The sequence below is a fragment of the Babylonia areolata genome, chromosome 18, assembly GCF_041734735.1.
Source record: "Babylonia areolata isolate BAREFJ2019XMU chromosome 18, ASM4173473v1, whole genome shotgun sequence".
In the NCBI taxonomy this organism is placed as follows: Eukaryota; Metazoa; Mollusca; class Gastropoda; order Neogastropoda; family Buccinidae; genus Babylonia; species Babylonia areolata.
In genome coordinates, this window is record NC_134893.1 from 28,464,601 (window position 1) to 28,489,600 (window position 25,000).

General features: G+C 43.9%; 1 protein-coding gene across 4 annotated transcripts in view; it reads left to right on the forward strand.

Moving 5' to 3' along the window:
• Positions 1–25,000, forward strand: part of LOC143291924 (neuronal acetylcholine receptor subunit alpha-5-like) — a 212,950-nt gene that overhangs the window by 138,601 nt on the left and 49,349 nt on the right. For all 4 annotated transcript variants that reach the window (XM_076602062.1, XM_076602063.1, XM_076602064.1 and 1 more), the window contains 2 exons: positions 268–377; positions 16,721–17,175. In XM_076602062.1, the coding sequence (XP_076458177.1) occupies positions 268–377; positions 16,721–17,175 (565 nt within the window). The remainder of the gene's footprint in view (positions 1–267; positions 378–16,720; positions 17,176–25,000) is intronic.

Here is a 25,000-nt window from a genome sequence, read left to right on the forward strand (position 1 = left end):
GTAGTGGAGTTTACTGATGACGCTGAACTCTTGCATGAATAATGTTTCATGCAAAATTACTACAGACTTACAAAACCAGTCACATACAGCGCTTGCTAAAAAAAGCAAAGAAATAGACTCTCCCTTTCACAAGTGCAGCCAATTAAATGTGACGTTTCAGTCAATGACTCAGTAAGTTGGTCACTCACTTAATTAACTGTTTATCTTTTTTCTATGTTATTTCACGAATCACACTAGTACATCGAGACACTGTGTGGTATGTTCCAGATGTGGCAAGATCATCACATCTATTGGGATCCAGAAGAGTACGGGAACGTCACTAGCATCCGTATCACCTCGGACAAAATTTGGACACCTGACATCAAGTTGTACAACTAGTAAGTCAGGCTGTTTTCTGTCAAATTTTCTGTCATTTCTGTGACAGTCACATTCTAGTACGGAGATGCGAATGTTGTCTTTTGTTGTTGATGTTGTTGCTCAGTTCCTATGTATTGTTGTCTGTATATCTGACTGTTGAGTTGTTTGGCAGAATGCATTTATTGGGCATTCGCGTCTTGCTTTTTTTCTTCTTCTCATTATTGGACAAAATGACAACGAATTCGAAGAAAAGAACATGGACCAAGACACATATTACTGCTCTTGCTACTACGACTACTACTACTACTACGACGACGACGAAGACGACTACTACTACTACTACTACTGCTGCTGCTGCTGCTGTTTCTACTGCTAATGCTGTTGCTGCTACTACAAGTACAACTTGTACAACTTATTGTTATGTCAGTGCCGTTCTCAATCTGTTGTTCATGTTGTGATCATTGTAGTTTGACGCTGCGGTCATAGTACTGGTGATTGTGATTGTGATGACTGCAGTTGAAGTGGCAATAATATCAACGGTTCTTATAATGATGAGTTTTATGATGTTGCTGCTGCTGCTGATGATGATGATGTTGTTGATGATGATGATTGTGATGATGATGACTGTTGTTTAGTTTATTACTAAGTATTGGACTTAGTATTTTCGGAATGAACTCCGTCATAATAATCTCCACTATCACAACAACACACGACGGACACCATGCCTCAACCATGCAGTTCAAACCCCACATGCGTTCAGCTATTGGACAAAAAAGAGAAGAACGAAAGAACCAACCCATCCACCCCCTGCTCCCCCACCTCCCCCCCCCCTCCCCCCCCCCCAAAAAAAAAAAAAAAAGTGTGAACTGTACCTTGTCACACACCACGCTGTACATTCCAGACTGACTGAGAGAGAGAGAGACAGAGAGCGAGAGAGAGAGAGAGGGAGAGAGAGACAGAGACAGAGAGACAGAGAGAGACAGAGAAGAGAGAGAGCAGGCAGGATCCTGAATTAAAGCCCAGGCCCGGAAAGTCAATAGGAACATGTCCAGTAACCACGGCTGTCTTCTGCAGCTGGCGCCAGAGGAGGCAGAGAAGCAGAAAGGGCTCCCCCTCCCCTCCACGTGGTTTGTGATCCAGCCACTATGCGTGAATGCACGATTTGTCTGATCGGATTTCATGGCCAATCGCGCCCACGTTCTGTCTGAGACCAGCAGATCAATGGTGTTATGATATGAAGAGAAAATGGTCGGTGGTTATTTCATTATCTTCTTCACTTGTTGGAAAAAAGTTTATACCCAGCAAGAAGAAGAAGCAGGAGAAGATGAAAAAGAAAGTAGTTGGGGTTGGGTGGCGAAAGAAAGGCGGTATAAATCATGAGAGAGAGAGAGAGAGAGAGAGAGAGAGAGAGAGAGAGAGAGATATGATCGAAGCTTGTGGGACTAACAGACAGACTTAGAGACGCGAGATCCAAAGAAATACACGGTGGGAGAGAGAAGAGGAAACAAAGGGAGACAGACAGATGACAAGCATGAACTGATGGGAAAGGGTAGATTGGAGACTGAGGCATGAAATGATGGGAAAGGGTAGATTGGAGACTGTGGCATGAAGTGATGGGAAAGGGTAAATTGGAGACTGAGGCATGAACTGATGGGAAAGGGTAGATTGGAGACTGAGGCATGAAGTGATGGGAAAGGGTAGATTGGAGACTGTGGCATGAAGTGATGAGAAAGGGTAGATTGGAGACTGTGGCATGAAGTGATGGGAAAGGGTAGATTGGAGACTGGCATGAAGTGATGGGAAAGGGTAGATTGGAGACTGAGGCATGAAGTGATGGGAAAGGGTAGATTGGAGACTGAGGCATGAAGTGATGGGAAAGGGTAGATTGGAGACTGTGGCATGAAGTGATGGGAAAGGGTAGATTGGAGACTGTGGCATGAAATGATGGGAAAGGGTAGATTGGAGACTGAGGCATGAAGACAGACAGAAGGCAGGCATGAAGTGATGGGAAAGGGTAGATTGGAGACTGAGGCATGGAGACAGACAGATGCCGAAAGGGACAGACAGCGAGAGATACAGGACGAGAAACATATGATGTGGGTGTGAAATGAGGGGTGAGAATGAGAGAGAGAGAGAGAGAGGGGGGGGGGTGTACAAAATATATAACGGTTATAGAAACTGAAATGGGGATACCTTTTTTTTTCCTTGTCGTCATCGCGAAGGGCGGTTGAAGAATATAGGGATACATCCTTCTGTGAGAAAATTATCATTAACATGTAGACTGTGTATGAAGTGCATGTGTAACTGTAATTCATTTAGGAATTATCTTTGAGAGGGAAGGAAGGAGGGAGGGGAAGAGAAAGAGAGAGAGAGAGAGAACGAGATGGAGAGAGAGAGAGAGAGAGAGAGAGAGAGAGAGGGAGGGAGATAGGGAAGGTGAGAGAAGGAATGATGGTGGAAGGTTCTCTTTCTCTCTCTCTCTGTATCTGTCTCTCTGTCTCTGTGTCTCTCACATAACCCCCCCCCCCCACCCCCACCCCTCCGAGACACACATGACATAAACCTCTATATGTCTTAACCTCTCACCAGTCCTTGATTAAACGAAAAGAAAAACAAGAACGATAAAGGTACACACTGCAGACATGTTCACTTCCCATGGCTATCTGCCGTGGATGTCCCATGCCCCCCCCCCTCCTCCCTCCCCTCCCCCCCAAAAAAAGCAGACGGGCAGAAGGGCCTCCAGTGGAGTGTCATCGAGGTATTGTGAAAGAGCGTACGTCAGCTGACTGATCCAACGTTATCACCAGTCGCTCCCACACCTTGTCTGAAATGAAATGATCCATTGTGAAGCGGGACAGGGGAAGGGTGTGGGGAGAGGGTTGGGGTGTTATGAGTGATTGAGCGAAAAAACGAAGCTGTTATTTTGTTATCCTTTTCTTATCCGCCATCTTCAAGAAAATGGATTGGGTATTATAAAGCCGACGAAAAGAACTGTGAAAAGCTTACCGACATTTATGAAAAGGAAAGGAAGGGATAAGGGAACACAGCCGTCTTCATATGAATCTTCTGAAGAGATCGAGAGGGAAACATGTCAAGACAAGACAATGTTCTCTATTTCTATGCGTTAGTCCAGACATTATTTGCATACATTAATCGAGCAATGTAAGCAAAACGTAACACGCCACAACAAAGTTAGGGAGAGAGAGAGAGGGGGAGAGGGAGGAAGGGGGAAGGGAGGAAGGGAGAGGGGATGCTGTGTTGGAGAGGCAAGTGATGATGGATAAACAGAGAATGATGAAGGGAGATTAGAAACAAGAGAGAGTAAGACATTAAGATATTAACAAACAAACAAACAAAGAAAATAAAGCCACAGGATTGATAGGAACAAATGGATGAACCAGGACTGTCTTCATCATCTCCAGAAGGGGCAGACAAGCAGAAAGGCTTCCTGTGGATCATCATCTAGCCACCATGTATCAGTGCGCGATTTGTCTGATCCGTGTGTATGGCCCTTTGGTTGGCGAGTATGTCTGTGATGATCAGAGATCAAGGGCCTCAGGGTTTGGATGAAGTGAGGTGGATGTAATGTGAACGTCTTAACTTTGTCACTTTGAAAAGAAGTGCGTACACAGTAGAGGGGATGATTGAAGGAAAGCAGACACGAATTCACAGACAGACGGAGTGAGAGAAAAGAGAGGTTCAAACAGGCCAACGATTGGGGGTAAAAGAGACAGATTAGTAAATGCAAAACGTTATGGTGGAGAAAGAACTATTTTGTATTTGATAAATAGTGAGAGACAGAGAAGTCATACATGAACAGAGAAACACACACACACACACACACACACACACACACACACACACACACACACACACACACACATATATATATATATATATATATATATATATATATATATATATATATATGCAACAAGTCAATCCCCTGTCAAAACCTTTGCAAAAATAGAAAAAAAAGAGAAACACAAGCCAAGAGACTCACCACCAGACGTGCAGTCCATGGCTGGCCGATGCAGCTGGCCCCAACAGAGGCGGACAAGCGGAAGGACTTTTCAGAGGAATCTGGCGGAATCTCGCCTAGCTCTTATGATTGAGTGTGCGTGACCTGACCGATCCAATTTGATCACTACTCTCTTCCACACCTTGTCTGAAATGAATTGATGACTCGGGGGGCGGTATGAGCGATTGAACAAAAAAAGGAAGTGGTTCTTGTGTTACCTCCCTTCGTTTCTTATATGATAATATCCGGCTCCTGTTGGAAATGGACTGGGTAATGTAAAGTGCGGGGGGTGGGAATGGGGGGATTGGGGTGGGAGGGGGGTTATGCAAAGCTGGCATGAATACACAGAAGAGGTGGGGCAAAACAGAAAGAAGACAGCAATCTCTCTGTATGAATTCACTGGGAAAAGAAAGCAGGGACAAAATATTCTTATCTAGGTTAAAGAATTTTAGATAAGCATTTGTTTGTTTTTTCTCCTTTCCTGTTTTTCTCTTTTACACCCTCTCCTTTATCTGGAGACCGGGTGCATTGCTGATCAGAACAACACATCTCCCATCCCTTCAAAATGTGACAAAATCACGAACTAGGCAAGTGATTTAAACCGAATCAGCTCTGGCACTCTGTGACGGATTTGAAAGAGATATGGGATTTGAGTCATAAGAGATCAGGAAATGAAGATGAAATTCCAGGATGGAATGTATGTTATTATGAATATAAGGGGAAAAAACGGAGAGAGAGAGAGAGAGAGAGAGAGAGAGAGAGAGAGGCACAGAGAGACACAGGGACACAGATTCAGATTCAGATTCAGATGTTTATTCAGATAAAGGCCTTGGCCCCATACTGAAGGGGCTAATACAAAGGAACATAATACATAATTTTCATTGACAAAAGTAACAGTTAACAGACATAAGATCTGCAAACGAATTCTGTTTGAATGCCTCACAGGGACACAGAGACACACAGAGAGAGAGACTGAGCGACACAAACACGGATATAAAGAATAATGATTAACAATATAACCACAATGCGCAAAATGGAAATTTACATAATAACATTATTTTTATTTTTTTATTTTTTTTTACATAGGTCACAAAGTAAAAGGTAGAGAGGTAGATATTAGAAGGGGGCGGGGGACTGAAAGGCCTTTGAACTATGGAAAGAAGTGAAAGATGTGGGGGAAATCAATAGGAAGATGTAGAAGAACCAGCCCTGTCTACAGCATCTGATACCATGAGGGACAAGCAAGCAGAAAAGCTTCCGGTGGATGACATCCAGCATGTGCACGATTTACCCGATCAGTGTGTATGGCCTTTTGGTTGTCAGCATGTCTTGTGATGATCAGATCAATGGCCTTGGGGTAGCAGTGAAGGGAAGTATTCACAGCATTAACGTCTTATCTTCGCCACTTATGAAAATTATACCGCGTAAAATGTGGTGAAAAGGAGTGAAGGAAAGCAGATAAGTTGAGGAAAGGAGTGAGCGAGAGAGGGAGGCAGAAGGGAGGGGTAGACAAAGGGAAGGTCTGGGGTAAGAGACTGCCGGTCACACAGTGGTGGTGCTGAAGGAGACATGGGAGAACAAATAAACATTTTGTTTAAACACAGAGACACGTACAGAGATACAGACACTCAGACACAGAGACACACAGACACAGACACAGACACAGTCACAGTCACACACACACACACAGAGCCACACACAGAGCCACACACACAGAGCCACACACACACACACACACACACACACACACACACACACACATACACACATGTCTAGTACCACTTAGAGTGAAAAGTCGTAAAATTGAAGATTTCTGTTGGTCACACCCCGCAAACCCCCATCAACCCACACCCTCCCACACACAAGTACACATAAACTTATTGGCTCCAAATCTTAACATTCCCTTTGTCCTAAAACTAAGTTTGCAATCGAACACGATACAATTAAATACAGGCCAGGAAATTCACTGCAGAGGCGTTCAGTTCCCATGGCTATCATCTGTGGCTGGCCCCCAAAGAAGCAGACAGGCAGAAGGGCTTCCGGTGGGGTGTCATCGAGCTGTTCTGAAGGAGTGTGCGTGAGCTGACTGATCCAATTTCATCACCAGTCGCTTCCACACCTTGTCTGAGACGAATCGATTGCTAGAGGGGAGGGGGGTGTTATGGCTGATTGAGCGAAAAAGGAAATGGTTATTTCGGTTTACTCTTAATATCTGCTACTTTTTTTTATTTAAAGAAAATGGATTGGATATCATGAAACCGAAATAGAGAATCACGAAAAAGCTTGCATGGATTTACAAAACAGACGGAGAGACAAGACAAGTCAAGAAACGACAAGACAAGACCGGATGGACATCTTGTTATGACTTTTCTTAATCAAAGCGAAGGCGGCGATGATGAGACAAGACGAATTTCTTAATGTCTGAGCGTAATAGATCCGTTCTTCTTTGCATCAATCATCCGATACATTCAAAATACAGTACGCTGTAGCTGGGACAGAATGAGTGAAAGGAAAAGACACAGACACTAAGGAAGGCTGTGGTGTACTAAAGACTGACTCACAAAATGTGAGAGGAAAATAAAAAGACAAAGTCAAGGAGACGTCTGGTGTGGGAGGTTGTTACAGAAAGGACAGGAGCTACTTTTAACCAAAGACAGAGAGTGAACGAAGGGAGAAAAATCAATAGAAACACGCGGAAGAACCCGGGTTGCCCACAGCATCTGACACCAGAACGTGCAGACAAGCAGAACAAACTTCCAGTGGATGTCTGTCTTCCAGCCGCCATGATTTATCTGATCGGTGTGAATGGCCCTTTGGTTGGCCAATATGTATGTGATGACCAGATCAACGGCCTTAGGGTATGAGGAGGGTATGGGAAGTGGTTAAATCATTAACGTTTTAAAATTATCACTTACGGGCGGTGGAAAAAGTCGGGGGAAAGAATAAGAAAAAGCGAATGACAAAAAGAAGAAAATGATTTCATAAAAGGGGAACTGAGGGAAGGAACGACAAAGTGGACGTTGAGATTAAAGAGTGCGAGGTGCTCTAAGGCAACAGAGGAAGGGGGTGATTTGCATTATTAATCAGAACAAGAAATCGATAAAAAGGCAGGCATTACAGGAGGAAGAGGGCACACACACACACACACACACACACACACACACGCGCGCGCGCGCGCACGCACAACCGGGTTTATTGATGGAGGTGAAAGAGAGAGAGAGAGAGAGAGAGAGAGGGGACGTGCAAGATGATGAGGCAGTGAATTACCAGTATCGAGATGGAATTTATTCCAAGCTCTGCTTCTGCGTAAAATTTGCCCGTGTTTCCCGCTATACTCTCTCTCTCTCTCTCTCTCTCTCTCTCTCTCTCCCTCTCTCTCTCTCTCTCTGATTCACTCTCTTTCTTTCTCAAGTTCAGGATAATGAATCCGGCTTCAATGAATAAAAGTGAACAAGTGCTTTGGTTCAGCTACCGCCTCCTACAGCAGAGAATATAAAACAACCCTCCCTCCGCTCCCCCGAGAAACAACAACAAAACAAGACACAAAGGAGAAGCACACACACACACACACACACACACACACACACACACACACACACACACACACACACACACACACACACACACACACACACACACACACACACACACACACACACACACACATACGCACACAAGCCACCAGAAACAAAAGAAACAAAACAAACGAATACAGAAGAAAGGACAAAATGTACAATAAAAACATTTGGGCATGAAACAATCGATAGGCACGTGTCCAATAAGCACACAGCTGCCCACGACGGCTGACCCCCCCCTCACCCCCCCCCCCCCCCCCCCCCCACCCCGAAGAGGCAGCGAGGCAGAAGAGTCTCCACAGGACTGTCAACCGGCTTCTGCGCCTGAGCGGACAATTTGTCTGATTGAACGTTATGGCCAATTGCCCCCACTCTCTGAGGTGATCAAATTTAGAGTTATGATGATGTCAGTGAAAACAATGGGATGTGTGGGATGTGCTATATGTTGTTGATCCCCTCCCCCCCCCCCCCCTACCCCCCCGCCCGCACCCCCCACCTTTTTTTTCAAATTGATTTCATCACTTGTAGGAACAAGGGTGTTATTCTCAGCCTTTCATTCCTGGCTTCCTCCTCCATCTTCTCTTCCTCCTTCTTCTCCTCCTCGTTTTTCTTCTCATCATCATCATCATCGTCATCATTTCTTCTCATCATCATTATCGTCATCATCATCATCGTCATCATCATCGTCATCATCATCATCAGAGAACATTGAAGAAAACAGACAGTCGGGTCAAGACCTGAACATCAAGCACAGATCAGGAAGTGCCTTTAGTCTGATCAGCAATAAGAAACGATAACGCGGAATGGCAGGGTGGGAGTGAGGGGTGTTGCCAGTGCTTACAAATACCGTATATTTGCTCACCTGATAAGTTTGGAAACATGTTTTGGAAACAGTTTTTGGAAACATTTTTCGTTTCTTTGCTGTTTTTGTGACCTTTCCTTGATTACACTGTCTTTATGATTAGCATGGAAAAACTGATTTTTTCTCACATTTTCAAGCCAGAGTCGGTGTCGATAAAGTATTTCCTGAGAAGATGAATTTGGTTACGTTTACCGAAGACAACACACACACACACACACACACACACGCGCGCGCGCACACACACACAAACAGGCACATGGACCACCGAAACACGGGGTTATTACAAAGACCCACGCGATAAACACACACACACACACACACACACACACACACACACACAAAACCCACCAAAGGGGTGAATGACCTTCCCTCTCGGCCCAGTCGCTGCAGGCAGGATGGACATATAGCGAAACGTCCTGACCACGATACGAGCCAAAACTAAAAGCCAGAAAACAAGATATATACTAAAAACAGGTGCAGGAAAATATGGATGGGAATGTGTCCAATTTTCACACAGTTGTCCACGACAGCTGACCTCCCGATGAGGCAGCAGGGCAGAAGAGCTTCCCTCTGCACGTGTTTCAACAGGGCTGCCACGCATGAGCGGACAGTTTGTCTGATCGAGTTTTATGGCCAATTGCTTCCACAGTCTGCTTGAGATGATCGGATCGATAGAGTTATGACATGACTGAAAATAGTGGATACGGCTGTTGTTGAAACAATTAAGTTGATTTTATCTATCTATCTATCTATCTATCTATCTATCTATCTACACACACACACACACACACACACACACACACACACACACACACACACACACAGACACGCGCGCGCGCACCCGGGTTGGAGAGTCAGCTTCAAGTTGCAAATAGGGACAGGAACAGGAATATGCAATTTTAGAATGGCGAGAGGGGGGAGCAGATAAAATTGCAGAGAAGAGCGACATTGGCCGAGAAATAGGATTTAGCTGGAAGTTGGGAGAGACAGACATACAGACAGACATGCTGCATGTAAAGACGTATCCATATATACTATGTAGGTTAGAAATTCCAATAAAGTGATTTGATTCTCTCTCTCTCTCTCTCTCTCTCTCTCTCTCTCTCTCTCTCTCTCTCTCTCTCTCCACCCCTCTCTCTCTCACTCAGTCTGTCTGTCTGTTCGTCTGCCCGTCCGTCTGTCTGTCTGTCTGTCTCTCTTTCACTCATATCATCTTTTCTTCTTTACTCTCTCCCTTCTCGCCCCCCAGTCTCTTTTCCTCTCTTCTGATATGAATTTTCTCTATTTGTGCTTCCGCGTTTCTTTTTTGTTTTAGTGATTTATTTATTTAATTTTGTATCTCAGGGCCAGGTAGAAAAAACATTCTTGTCATTATGCTTATCTCAATACCCTAGAAAAATAATTTTTCGTTCGTTCGTTCGTTCTCTCCCTCTCTCTCTTATTTGCTCTATCTATTGATCGATCATCTATCTGTGTATCTCTCTTTTTGATCTGTCTAACTATGTATCTATCTTTTCCACTCTCAATAATTCTCCGTTTCTTCCTGAGCACGGTTGCCAAGAGTTCATTTTAAAACAAAGCTGCAATGGGTTTTCAATCAAATGAAAAAAAAGTCAGACAAATAATTTGTCATTGAAGTTGCTTTTGAAGTTTTTCAATCGCAATAACACTTCTTTTTTGGGTTCAGATATTGGGTTTGGGAGAAGCTCCTTCAGTGATCAACAGTGTTCATTTGCTTATATTGACAACAACAAAAAATGAATACCTTAGGGTTAATATGAAAACACCGAATGACTTCATATGTGAAAAGCAGGCCGGTTTTCATTAAACATCAGTTCCTATGAGTTCGATATTGGCGTTTGGTTGAAATTAACAAAAAATGAAGAGAGGACATACATTACCGTAGAAAGCAGGAGAGAGAGAGAGAGAGAGAGAGAGAGAGAGAGAGAGGAGATTTTCTTCGTTGATGATCGATATTTGGTTGGAAAATGCGATAGGTGGGATGGAGGCTGGATTTAGCAAACAAAAGATCACCTAGCACGAAAGAATGACACTTTCCAAAGAGACTTCACTGCCGCTTAATCCCTTTACTTGTCACTCGACCAGCAGGCGATCATGGTATTGGAGTTGGAGATGTATCGATACGTGGCAAGCAAACTGCGCTCAAGTCTGGTAATTCAGTACCCGTGTTTGCTTGTGTCCCATGTCTGGTAATTCTGTACCCGTGTTTGCTTGTGTCCATGTCTGGTAATTCTGTACCCGTGTTTGCTTGTGTCCCATGTCTGGTAATTCTGTACCCATGTTTGCTCGTGTCCATCTCTGGTAATTCTCTGTCGTTATTTCGGGCTGGTGGAAACGTAGAACTGTCCAATCTAGAAACAGTTCGATAGGGCAGATCCCACTCCCACGTCCCCACTGTCTGTCCACCTTCTTTCCTATTACAGCCCTACCCTCCCCCTCTCCCCCCATCCGACTTCCAACACACCCATTCCCAACGGAACACCTGTTTTCATTCCGCCGTTTCGAATATGCCATCAGTACCATCATCACTTGACTCACTTGGATTCGTATTACACTGGTAATAGCTCCGTCCCGTGACAAACGTTTCACTCTTGTCAGCTCTGCTGTCACCCTTTTGTCCAGTTCGCCAGTTCAGTTCTGTATGGTGTGTGCAAAGATGCAACGTTTCAATGCCCCCAGGGAAGGGAGGAAGGGAGCGGGGGGGAGGTGGGGGGGGGGGCATGAAATAAACTACTTGTTTTGCTTCGCCATGACTGTATCTCTTTTTGGGTGTCACATTTTACTTTCCCTGTCATGTATCAGATTGCCTGTTCTACGTTTGAACAGAAAAAAGATAGTCAAGGTGTGATGAATTTTGAACATAGTACATGACTCTCAACTTTCGGATCAAGATCCTTGTTGTCCGTATGTCGTTCAAACAGCTGTTTTACAGTAACATGGACACATGCAATACTGAGACAATTACCAGACATTGGATACATGCAAACACGTTATGTTGCCGATGTCTTCGTGACATTATTTATTCGTTTTTGCGATTTGCTCATAGCGTGTATTTCTTTATGTCAAGGCGATTTAAAAACAAATCGATATCAACATCTGATGAACGATATCATGCAACGAAAAGCTTATTTATAGTGATTTCGTTGCGATCGATTATCATCGCTCCACGTTATTGTTATCTTTCTTCTTCACAGCACTATATGTAATTTCCTACAGGTTCTGTTGACACTTGTCCCAACCTGATTCTGACCAATCTCATAGCAGCGACCCCAGGATGAATCCCACTTGGTAATGATCTCACTGATGGTGCTTGTTTTAGCTGCAGACTTCCCACCCACCCCGCCCCAGTTTCCGCGCTTTTAAAAGGGCAACCATTTTCCATCCAATCTGATCGAACGTTTTTTCTTCTCCCCCCCCCCCCCAGTTTTTTCTCTGTTTATAACATCAATGGGGCTTTCGCTACATTCTTAGACATGGGTCTGGGTTTTACCCCCACATTTCAAGGCTTCTGTCTCTTTTGAAAACGCTGTGTCATGTCTGGTGGTTTAGCACCACTCACGTGGGTCTGTATATTAACTCGCACTGGGTGCCGGCGCCTAAGACTTCATTCTGAGGTGAGTTCCCATGACGTTTTGGGTTTTTTTTTTCGTACTGAGTCCCATTCTGGTTTGGGATTTGCACGCGCCAGATGATGCAGAGAGGCCTCCCACGTACTCATCAACAAGTGCAGACAGAAGGTCCAGACACTGAATGAACTCTGGAATGACCAAGAGAAGGACTTGCACATTTGCAGCTGCACACCATCCCAGGCTCCCATCGGCGCAATGCTGAGAAGTTCATTCCCACAACGGGGGGTAGGGTTTCGGGTGCCGCTTTCACGAGGGGAGAGGGAGAGAGACGCTTGTCGAAGGATATTTTCAACCGGAAATACGAGAGGGCTCTTCATTTCCGGTATGTGCGGTATGTGAATTGCCATACTTGCACAAGTCGTCAAGCCACGAGAATCTATGAGATCAGCCACCGCCAACTTTTGTCGGAAAGAGGAGAAGGGTCACGGGGCGAGTGAGAATGAGGAGGGGGAGGAGGAGAAGAAGGTTATAGGGGGGGGGGGAGGGGGTGATCGATTGGTTTGCTTGGCGCTGGAGGTTTGCTGTTCACTTTCAGCCGCTAGATTCCATTTCACACTGTTCACGTGAAACAGGTTATTTACTGCTTGATTTTGATGAGATAGCAACGGAGAAGATAAAACTGCCATCCCGCAGCCCATCTGCTTGCACAATGCACAATGCTCTTCGAGGACCGGGCAATCCAACTGCCGTTTTTTTGTGTGTGTCTCGAATCGAGCGTTTTATTTATCTATCTATTTATTTGTTTTTCAAATTCTATTTAAAGGGTGGGCGCAGGGTGCGTGAGGGATAGGAGAGAGGTAAACCTGGAGTTCCAGTCTTTGTAATGGATGTTTTCTGTCTGTCTGTCTGTCTTTTTTTCTCTCTCTCTCTCCTGTCTTTCAATAACTCTTTTTCTCTCTCTCTTTCTCTCACTCTCTGTATCTCTCTTTTTCTCTCACTTTCTCTATTTTTCTCTCTCTCTATCTCTTTTTTCTATCACTTTCTCTCTCTGTATATATCTCTCTATTTCTTTTCTCTCTCACTTTCTCTCTCTTTCTCTCTCTCTTTGTCTCTGTCTGTCTGTCTCTCTGTCTCTGTCTCTGTCTCTCTCTCTCTCTCTCTCTCTCCCTCTCTTTATCTCCCACCTCACCTCCACTTGCACTTCCGTATCTCTTCTCTCTCTCTCTCTCTCTCTCTCTCTCTCTCTCTCTCTCTCTCAAATTGCAGTCTTGATTACACGTAACATTCTGTTTTTGCCCATCTTCGTACGGGGCAAGGCCCTGTATAAGAAATAATCTGAGTATGTCTGTCTGTCTGTCTGTCTGTCTGTTGTGTCTGTCTCTTTTCCAATATCTGTCTACATCTTCAGCTGTCTCTGTATGTGTCTGGGTCGCTGTCCTTCAATCTGCAATGTGTGTGTGTGTGTGTGTGTGTGTGTGTGTGTGTGTGTGTGTGTGTGAGAGAGAGAGAGAGAGAGAGAGAGAGAGAGAGAGAGAGAGAGAGTGGGGTGGGATTTCAGTATACGAAAGCCTGAAAGCCATTGAATTGAAATGTCTGGAACAGAAGTCAAGATGCGACATGAAAGGAAGTGGAAAAGGGTGCTCTTTTTATTTCAGTGAAAGAAAGGTTAGTTTCCCTCAGTCCTGGCAGCTGTTTGGGACAAAAAAAGAAGGAAAAGCACGTACACGAATGCACAGACAGACAGACAGACAGACACACATACACACACAGAGATACACACACACACACACACACACACACACACACACACACACACACACAGCGTACACGCACACACACACTTACATATATACATACACACACACGCACGCATATTTACACGCACACACACTTACGCAAACACACACACACACACACACACACACACACACACACACACACACACACACACACACACACACACACACGCACGCACACACACTCACATACACACGAAACACACACACACACACACACACACACACACACACACACACACAAAGAAAGAGAGAACAGACAGCAAAATATAGAGCTAGTTGAGCCATTCATAAAATATCACAAATCAGTCACGCGTATTCTTCGAAAGGACGTTTTAAAGACAACGACAGAAAAGCTCTGAGCGAAGTAAAAACAATGTAATACATACTGGAAATTCAGCAAGAGACCGTCGCAGTTACAAACTTGCAGTGTTTTGTAATCATTGTCATGCAACAAGCTACATTTTTGAAAATTGTTCATATTACATTTTTATACTACGAAAGCGTATACTAAGAGAGTCAGTCAATATCACATAAAAGAACCCACTATTTGGAAAAAAAAAAAAAAGACATGAAAAGAACCAATTTGGAAAACACATCTTGTCAAGAAATAAACCCGCAATGTTAACAGACAGTTAAACGAAAACGAAAACAAGTATATTAATTAAACAAAATTAAAACACTGATAAGACAAAAAGGACCAAAAGAATAAAAGAAAAAAAAGAGAGAAAAAAACAACAACAAACACACCATGATTAATTTTGTTTAAACAAAAGCACATGTCGATTCTCACACTCCCTGCTTTCATTCATTACCAGGTTGGAAAAAGTCAGAGTGACAACACGTCAACGCCAATGGCCACTCGGTTTTTCTCTCTAGTAAAGAAAATTGTGATAGACTTGCTCTTCAGACTTTCCTTGAGAGTGAAAACACACAAAAAAAATTCAAGTACTCCCTTTTTGTAAGGACTTCACTTCAGAGCGTGATGAGCAGAGTGGACCTGAAGGGAGAACGAAGAGAGGGGAAGCGTGACCTCAATTTAAGCGCCACTGTTTTGGCTGTTTGCGTTTTCTTGTTCTTCTTGTTCCTGTCGTCGTCGTCGTTGTTGTTGTTGTTGTTGTTGTTCTCTTCTTCAAATCATTATTACCAACCCTAATGTCCAAATTAGTGTCGGTCTAACTAGTGGGTTTTGTTTAGTTCTTATGTTCAAATTATTCATGCGTGAAGATTTTTTTTTTCACATAATACATATATAATCGTCCTTGACGGTGGAGAAAAATATCTAAACTCAAATATACTTTCGTGGATGAATTGAACTGGATATTGACACATCAGGACATTACATGATACACGAAATGATGAATGAGTGCTTCGGACGCTGCATAACAAATGAAATGATAAATGACTTATTAGGGTATTTCATGACAAATAACATGATAATTGAATGGTTGTGGCATTCCATAATAAATGACAGGTAAGAGAGAGAGAGACAGAGACATAGATTCGGGCATTCTATGATACGGAGTAGGAATTTTGTTCAAATGTTCCGTTACATACACTGGTGATTGTTGACATTTTGTTACAGTATATTTTTTTTTTTAAGATATGAATGTTGTAATTAGAAATAGACATATCAGAAAGGTAGGAGAGGAGAGGAAGGGTGGTGGTGGGGGTGTCTGGTGAGCTGGGAGAAGCAGGGTACGTGGGAGGTGGAAACAAAGATAAATTATTAGAAATGGATAGAGGTAGAGGTAAAGGACATTACTGAATGTACTTTATTAAAAGGGAACTCGTTGATATTATAAGAGAAACAAGTAGTGATGAATGTGGAAAACAACAACAAACAAAAAACAAAACAAAACAAAACAACAAAAAACAAACAACCATCAATGTTCCCAGCTACTTTTGATGACACACTTCCGCGCACCTGAGGCTTCATTAACTCAATCAAAAAATAACGCGCTTCAAATCAAATTATGGTGCTAAGCGCCTCGCCGACCACTAAAACCATCTAATCTCAAGGCTATCGCCAAATGACGTGCGTAACTGAAGCATCACTAACGTTCCATGATAAATGACACGATAAATGACATGATAGATAACACGATAAATGACATGATAGATAACACGATAAATGACACGATAAATGACATGATAGATAACACGATAAATGACACGATAAACAACATGATAGATAACACGATAAATGACACGATAAATGACCTGACAGATAACATGATAAATGACACGATAAATAACATGATAGATAACACGATAAATGACACGATAATAACATGATAGATAACACGATAAATGACATAGATAACATGATAAATAACACGATAAATAACATGATAGATAACACGATAAATGACACGATAAATGACCTGACAGTTAACATGATAAATGACACGATAAATAACATGATAGATAACACGATAAATGACACGATAAATAACATGACAAATGACCTGATAAATGGCACGATAAACGACCCACCTCTGTCCTCCCCTCACCAGTGCCGACATGAGGCTGGAGGAGCACCGCAAGCCGCTGTGCGTCGTGTACAATGACGGCAAGATCTTCTGGATGCCTCAGGCCATCTACCGCAGCTCCTGCAACATCGACGTCTACGCCTTCCCCTTCGACGTGCAGAACTGCTCGCTCAAGTTCGGCTCCTGGACCTACGACGGCTTCAAGCTGAACGTCAAGTTCTACCTGGAGAAGAACTTCATCGACCTGACCGAGTACGTGGAGAGTAACGCCTGGACCATCATAGACGTGCCTGCCGAGCGCAACGTGAAGCGGTACACGTGCTGCCCGGCGCCGTTCATCGACCTCAAGTACTACCTGGTGTTCCAGAGGAGGGCCACGCTCTACAACTACATCCTCATCCTACCCTGCATCCTCCTCACCTCCATCACCCTCATCCTCTTCTGGATCCCGCCAGAGTCCCCGGCCAAGATGCAGCTGGGTGAGTTGGACATCTGTGGTGTGTGTGTGTGTGTGTGTGTGTGTGTGTGTGTGTGTGTGTGTGTGTGTGTGTGTGTGAGAGAGAGAGAGAGAGAGAGAGAGAGAGAGAGAGAGAGAGCGTGTTTACATGTATGTGAGGGGAGAAGTGGCTGGATGGGGATGTGGTGGGCATTATAGGATTTTAGTAATCTCTTTTTCACAGCTGCTTCAAATAAATTAAAGATATTTTGTTCCGTTTATGACCAACCGAGAGATATAATGTGCATGTCACTTCTCAGAAAACAAAAGTTAAATCATGTCTGTTATTTTGGGCTTTTCAATTTGTAGCCATATCATTACTGCATTGCCTCTCTTTCATTTGTCTTTGTTCTCATGTAAGGTTCTTCATATTTCCCACACGGACACGTGGTTGGGAAGGAAACAGGGAGAGTCGAAAACAGGATGGAAAATTATATTTTACTTTGCTTAGTTAAACTGTTTGCTCATATGCATTACTGATTTTTCGCTAGGACACGTGATCGCTGCTATAACCCCACTTGCTTTCGACAGGAAACATTCGGTTTATGTAAACATGTCCATAGAATTATTCATAGTTGGGTAAATTTTCGATTCTGCAGCCTGTCCCTGTTAAATAAAAGAACAACAAATTCTGCTTCCACCCACGTCTCGCCCATGTTTGTGTGACAGCAATGAAGTCGGGCAAAATGTTGATAAGGAAAAAAATCTTCCCGAGTGCTGTCAATAAGCACTCAAATCCCCCACAGCCCAGAGCGAGGGGAAGAAGTGGAGGAGGAGGAAGAGGAGGAGGAGAGCTGTAAACAGAGGAGGAGCAAGGAAAGATATTTTGGTGAAAACGGTAAATTAGGATCGTTTTCAGCGATTGATCAATAGATTCATCCATTATGAGGGAGGGGGTGGGGGGTTCGGGGGGGGGGGGGGAGAGGGGGCGGGGGGGGGGGGGGTTGTAACTTCTTCCCCTGCGTGTGTCTGGGTATATTTTATTCGCTTTTTTTTATCTGCTTGTTATTTACTTTCCTATACTCCCCTTTAAAAGAGGGGGTGTACTGTATACGCTGTGTCTGTCCGCCTGTTTGTCTGACCGTCCTTGCAGTTCATGTTTCTGCATCGCTCCAGCCCACTGTTCGAACATTCTTCAGTGGCAGTGTGTCCCGAGTTTGAGGCAGCGTCACAATTGCTTGAAAAAGGAAATAAAGCCAACGAACCTTTCGAAGCGGTGCAGCCGTAGACAGCTCTGAAGAGGGGATCGTCGACTCTGTTTCAGTTGTGAAGGAGGCTCCGGGGTTTAATCTGAACTCACCCACTCCTCACTTTGAAACGGACCTTCCCACTCCTGCAGTCTGCCGTTACCCACACGTTCTAGCTGGCAAAACCATACCACGCCCACTCACACCCCCCTTTAAACCCGTCCCATCGATGTACGATTGTTCCCCACAGCCTCTGACGACACATTCTGGTCAACCGACCCACCCATAGTTTGGTCCTGTGGGTCGTTCAGTCTAGGTGACCAGACAGGAGAATGAATAGATAGTTATAAGTAGTGGGATAGAGTCGGTGAAAGCAAATTTGCAGTCCAAGATGAAATGATGTGGGCATACATACCAGCCACGGTGGCCAGGTCGTTAGCATCGCGGACTGACGACTGGGAGGGAGTGGGTTTGATCCTGATCAGGGGTGAGGAGTTTTCTTCGAGCCGTGGCCGGGACCTACCCATGGCTCAGTGTGCTGGAGGCTCCAATGGGAAGACTTGGTTCACACAGTTTGGGGTCATCTACTTCACGGATGCGTCTTTGAGGGCGTTGCTCTAAATTTACTGACCAACAATGCAGGTGTATGTATCTCTCAGTCTAATTGACGCCGGGATACATTGTGAGCGTGCAGCCTTGTCAAGTAGTCCCAAACCTTAGTCGGCCACCATAGCAGCTTCTCTGTCACCATCATCACCATTCATCAAAACAAAATAATTATGGAAAATAAAATGCCCCAAATTCTGGGGCACTAAAAATTAAGTAAGTTAGACAGTAAGCTAGACAGTAAGTTAGACAGTAAGCTAGACAGTAAGCTAGACAGTATGTGAGACAGTAAGCTAGACAGTACGCGAGACAGTAAGCTAGACAGTAAGTGAGACAGTAAGCTAGACAGTAAGTGAGACAGTAAGCTAGACAGTAAGCGAGGCAGTAAGCTAGACAGTAAGTGAGACATTAAGCTAGACAGTAAGCTTGACAGTAAGCTAGACAGTATGCGAAACAGTAAGTGAGACAGTAAGCTAGACAGTAAGCTTGACAGTAAGCTAGACAGTAAGTGAGACAGTAAGCTAGACAGTAAGTGAGACAGTAAGTGAGACAGTAAGCTAGACAGTAAGTGAGACAGTAAGCTAGACAGTAAGTGAGACAGTAAGCTAGACAGTATGCGAAACAGTAAGCTAGACAGTAAGTGAGACAGTAAGCTAGACAGTAAGCTTGACAGTAAGCTAGACAGTAAGTGAGACAGTAAGCTAGACAGTAAGCTTGACAGTAAGTGAGATAGTAAGTGAGGCAGTAAGCTAGACAATAAGTGAGACAGTAAGCTAGACAGTAAGTGAGACAGTAAGCTAGACAGTAAGCTAGACAGTAAGTGAAACAGTAAGTGAGACAGTAAGTGAGGCAGTAAGCTAGACAGTAAGTGAGACAGTAAGCTAGACAGTATGCGAAACAGTAAGCTAGACAGTAAGTGAGACAGTAAGCTAGACAGTAAGCTTGACAGTAAGCTAGACAGTAAGTGAGACAGTAAGCTAGACAGTATGCGAAACAGTAAGCTAGACAGTAAGCTAGACAGTAAGCTAGACAGTAAGCTTGACAGTAAGTGAGACAGTAAGCTAGACAGTAAGCTTGACAGTAAGTGAGACAGTAAGTGAGACAGTAAGTGAGGCAGTAAGTGAGGCAGTAAGCTAGACAGTAAGCTTGACAGTAAGTGAGACAGCAAGTGAGACAGTAAGCTAGACAGTAAGCTTGACAGTAAGTGAGACAGCAAGTGAGACAGTAAGCTAGACAGTAAGCTTGACAGTAAGTGAGACAGTAAGTGAGACAGTAAGTGAGACAGTACGTGAGGCAGTAAGTGAGACAGTAAGTGAGACAGTAAGTGAGACAGTATGCTAGACAGTAAGTGAGACAGTACGCTAGACAGTAAGCTTGACAGTAAGTGAGACAGTAAGTGAGACAGTAAGCTAGACAGTAAGCTTGACAGTAAGTGAGACAGTAAGTGAGACAGTAAGCTAGACAGTATGCGAAACAGTAAGCTAGACAGTGAGACAGTAAGCTAGACAGTAAGTGAGACAGTATGCTAGACAGTAAGTGCGACATATGCGAGACAGTGAAGCTGACCAGTGACGTTGAGACAGTAAATGAGACAGTAAGCGAGACAGTAAGCTAGACAGTAAGTGAGACAGTAGCTAGACAGTAAGTGAGACAGTAAGCTAGACAGTAAGCTTGACAGTAAGCTAGACAGTAAGTGAGACAGTAAGCTAGACAGTAAGTGAGACAGTAAGTGAGACAGTAAGCTAGACAGTAAGTGAGACAGTAAGCTAGACAGTAAGTGAGACAGTAAGCTAGACAGTAAGCTAGACAGTAAGCTAGACAGTAAGTGAGACAGTAAGCTAGACAGTAAGTAAGTATGTGGGTTGTCATGGACGTGTGTGTAGGTGGCGGTCAGACGGGGTCGATGGCTGGTGAGTGTTTGGGAAGTTTGTGTGACAGCAACGAATTCAGTCATGATGCTAACAAGGAAAGAAACAAAAAAATCCCAAACATTCCCCCACTGCTGCCAGTAAGCACTCAAATCCCCCCAGAGCCCAAAACGGGAGAAGGAAGAGGAGGAGAGCGGATGTGATGTGGGAAAGTGTAGGAACGGTTAATGTGATGTGGGAATGTGTAGGAACGGTTAATGTGATGTGGGAAAGTGTAGGGACAGTTAATGTTTACGTTTTCCGTTCTGCTGGTGTTGGTTGGAAAAAAAGATGAACGATGGTTCGCAGTTTGAGAACCGGACTGAAGCGGGTTTAAACCCATTCACACTCAAAAACATTTTAATTCAAGGACAAAGAGTTTATGTGGTATTGATGATAGTAATGATTATCAATAGCATAATCACATTCATAATACAGATAATGAAAGGTACAAAAACAAAACAATAACTGAAAAGAAAGAACAGAACAGTCATGACATAATTAATGCACATTGCAATGCGAAAACAGATACAGGCGACATACATTTTGATGCAACATAGGGAAATTGTAAGGGCAATATGTTAAAAAAAAAAAAAAAAAAAAAAGGTTGATGCACTTAACTGACAGTAAAGGAAAGGGGTACATGTGAACCACCACCAACATCAAATAGGGGAAAGATACATGACTGAAGTGAAAGAAAGCGTACATGATTATGAACATGACAGATAAACAGAAATATAACCTTTCACACTTTTATTAATTGAGTTAGAGATGATGATAATAATGCAATCAACAACAAACCCATTTGTGAAAAATAATCTGTAAAGTAAATATATTAATATACATTTAATTAAAAAAAAATCATTTCATATAGAAAAATAAAACAGCCAAATAGGGACAGTTCGCATTGTCGTATATAAAGGAATCATTTCTCAAAACACAGGCATCATATAGATAGTGTTATTTAGATTTTTGTTGTTGAGTGCTCAGTTTTGTCATTATTCTTATTGGTTTTTTGAGCCTGTTGTTCGTGAAGTCGACCACTTCAGCTGTACTGCTCCAGCAAAGACGATTTCCAGGCCACTTCCAATGCATTGCTCCAACGGAGACCGTCTCCAAAACAGTTTAGATGGTTTGCTTCAACGAAGACATCTCCCAACCACTTCCGATGAATTGCTCCAACGAAGACGATCTCCGACACACTTCAAGGGTTTTGCTCCAACGAAGATGATCGAAGACCAAATACAGAATGTTAGAACTCGTCTAACAGTGTCTGGAACATGAAAGCAAACGGTTTGTGACATAACAAGCGGACTCTGAGCATCGCTCACATCAAGGTGAAAGGGGGCAGAAAAAAAAACATCTCGTTGTCCGTGTGTCGTCACGCAGAAAGGCAACAATTCCAATGATCATGGCGGAAGGTCTGTGTAATGGGGCGACACGCCACACACAACACTAATGTTCGCCGCGTGGCAGAGAGACAGAGAAGAATTATGTCACGTTGGGGAATGTTTCCATAATAGCTGTCCCTGTCTCTGTCTCCACTCTTTCTGTCTGTCTCTGTCTCTCTCAAAAACAGACGAAAAAAAGTTCGTTTCATAGGTGCATGTACCTTCCCCTTTCTCTCTGTCTCGCTGCCTTTCTTTCTCTCTTTCTCTCTCTCTTTCATGGATCATATTGATGTTGAAGTGATACCGTTACACTATGTGCCGAGATAACGAGACTGTTTTTAATCGAGACCGACGGACATAAACGACTTTGACGGCCAGGCGATCGAATGGAATTGTAATTATGAATATCAGAAAACAGGACAAGTCACATTTGATGAGTACAGCAGCAGGGATAATGATAAGAATGTGTTAAGGCTGGTGCGAAATCTTTAGCTGTGACTGCTGTGTTGGGTGCTGCTACGATGATAATCTTAGCGAATATCATATTCTGTTTATCTGAGTTTCAATTTTTCCACTGTGATTGAACCACAGGTCACAGAGAGTTTATTTTGTATGCACATTGAATTTGTGAATATTTCCATCAGTGTTCCTGTTTGTTTGCTTGTTGAATTGTTACCAGAAATAATTTTCGCTCTCCCATATGGTATGGATTTGCAGTACCGTTATGGTCTAAATATGACATGGAATATTATATCGCAGCCAGATTGCATCTATCTTCGCATTGCTAATGGAACTTTGATCTCTCTCTCTCTTTCTCTCTCTCTCTCTCTCTCTCTCTCTCTCTCTCTCTCTCTCCCACACACACACACACACACTCTCTCTGTCTCTCTCTCTGACTGGGCGATGCCTAAAATCTTTATCCTTGCGTAATAAAGTTTTTGAATCTTGAATCTTTTTGAATCTCTCTCTCAATATTTACTTGTGTAATTGAAGTAGCTTATGTTTGCCCCCTTCTGTAAGGGGCCTTGGCCTAATCTGAATAACATTTTTCGCATTCGCATTTTCGCATTCTCTCTCTCTCTCTCTCTCTCTCTCTCTCTCTCTCTCTCTCTCTCTCTCTCTCTCTTCCCAGCTTTTGTATCCACATCAGCTGTGTATTCTACTTTCTTACTCCCCCACCCCTTCTTTCCTCAATCCAGACTGAAGTTCGCCCATTGTTCCCCCCAAGCAGCAAGAACTAATTAAACGGTACAAGTTGAAATGAGCAAGCTGTCATGGCTGTCGGTTTCCTTGCCAAGTGTCAGGAAGTCATTGCCAAGTGTCAGGTGGTCCTTGCCAAGTGTCAGTCCTTTCCAAGTGTCAGGAAGCCCTTGCCAAGTGTCAGGAGTCCTTGTCAAATGTTAGGAAGTCCTTGCCAAGTGTCAGGAGGTCCTTGCCAAGTGTCAGGTCCTTGCCAAGTCTCAGGAGGTCCTTGCCAAGTCTCAGGAGGTCCTTGCTAAGTGTCAGGAAGTCCTTGCTAAGTGTCAGTCATTACCAAGTGTCAGGAGGTCCTTGCCAAGTGTCAGGAGGTCCTTGCCAAGTGTCAGGAAGTCCCTGCTAAGTGTCAGGTCCTTGCCAAGTGTCAGGAGATCCTTGCCAAGTGTCAGGTCCTTGCCAAGTGTCAGGAAGTCTTTGCCAAGTGTCAGGTCCTTGCCAAGTGTCAGGAGGTCCTTGCCAAGTGTCAGGGGGTCCGCCGAGGAGAACATGTCACGACAGCAGCATGCAGAGAAGGCTGTCACGACTCGCTGTCTCTCATGTCGGCAGCCGTGCCGTGTCTCTTGCACAGTCAGGGTGCATCGCGCAGGCAGAAGGAGAGGGCTGGGCCCCGCCTTCCTACGCCGAGTTCTAGACAACAGTGGACATGCAATCACTATCCCGATGGCCGTAACAATGTGTAGGACTTTTTTACAGGTCATGCCAGATCAGCAGACCTGAGATACAGTGGATTTTTTTCGCAGCATAATTGTCATAGCGCTCATGACATAGGCCGGATACTCGCTCTCTTCCTCCTCCTCTTCCTTTCCCCCCTGCGCGAACACTGTCTAGTTTTTCAGATTTGTTCGAGTAAAAATCAAATGTACAGGTGTATGCTACCCAGAACTTAGATTTCGATCAATCTGAAGCTTAATCTGGCAAAAATGCAAGCATTCGTTTTTTTGAAAAAGGAAGAAACCCTATCTGCCAGATGCTCCCAGCACCCATTTCTCCGCTTTGTCAAGTGACATTTCTGGACCTTCCAGCCTCATCTTTCTCGCTGATGTAGCTCGTTGCATAAATCACACGCTCTTTCTTCCGGAAGCAATATCTTGTTGCGTCGTTTTTATACCCTCTTGATGATTTATAATCCAGTTATAATGTTGCTGTCGTGGGGTGCTCCAGAACAGCAGCGGAACGCCATTTGAAGCAGGAGAATGTTATTAATCACTGTCCACGTTTTTGGGGGGACACTCACAGATTGGGCAAAATCCAATCCTTCTTTTACGCCCGACGCGTGGCATTATGCCCGCTGCTTGCGACAATAGGCCCCGCGTCCGTTTTCAGCCCCTTCGTCATCATGTTTGAATTGCCATCTCAAGCAACACAGACACTGGGTTTTCTTTGTACGTTGAAACAGGTGTGTAGCAGATCAAATGTTGAATGCAATCTTGGGATGATCTACAAAGGCATTTTTTTAAAGA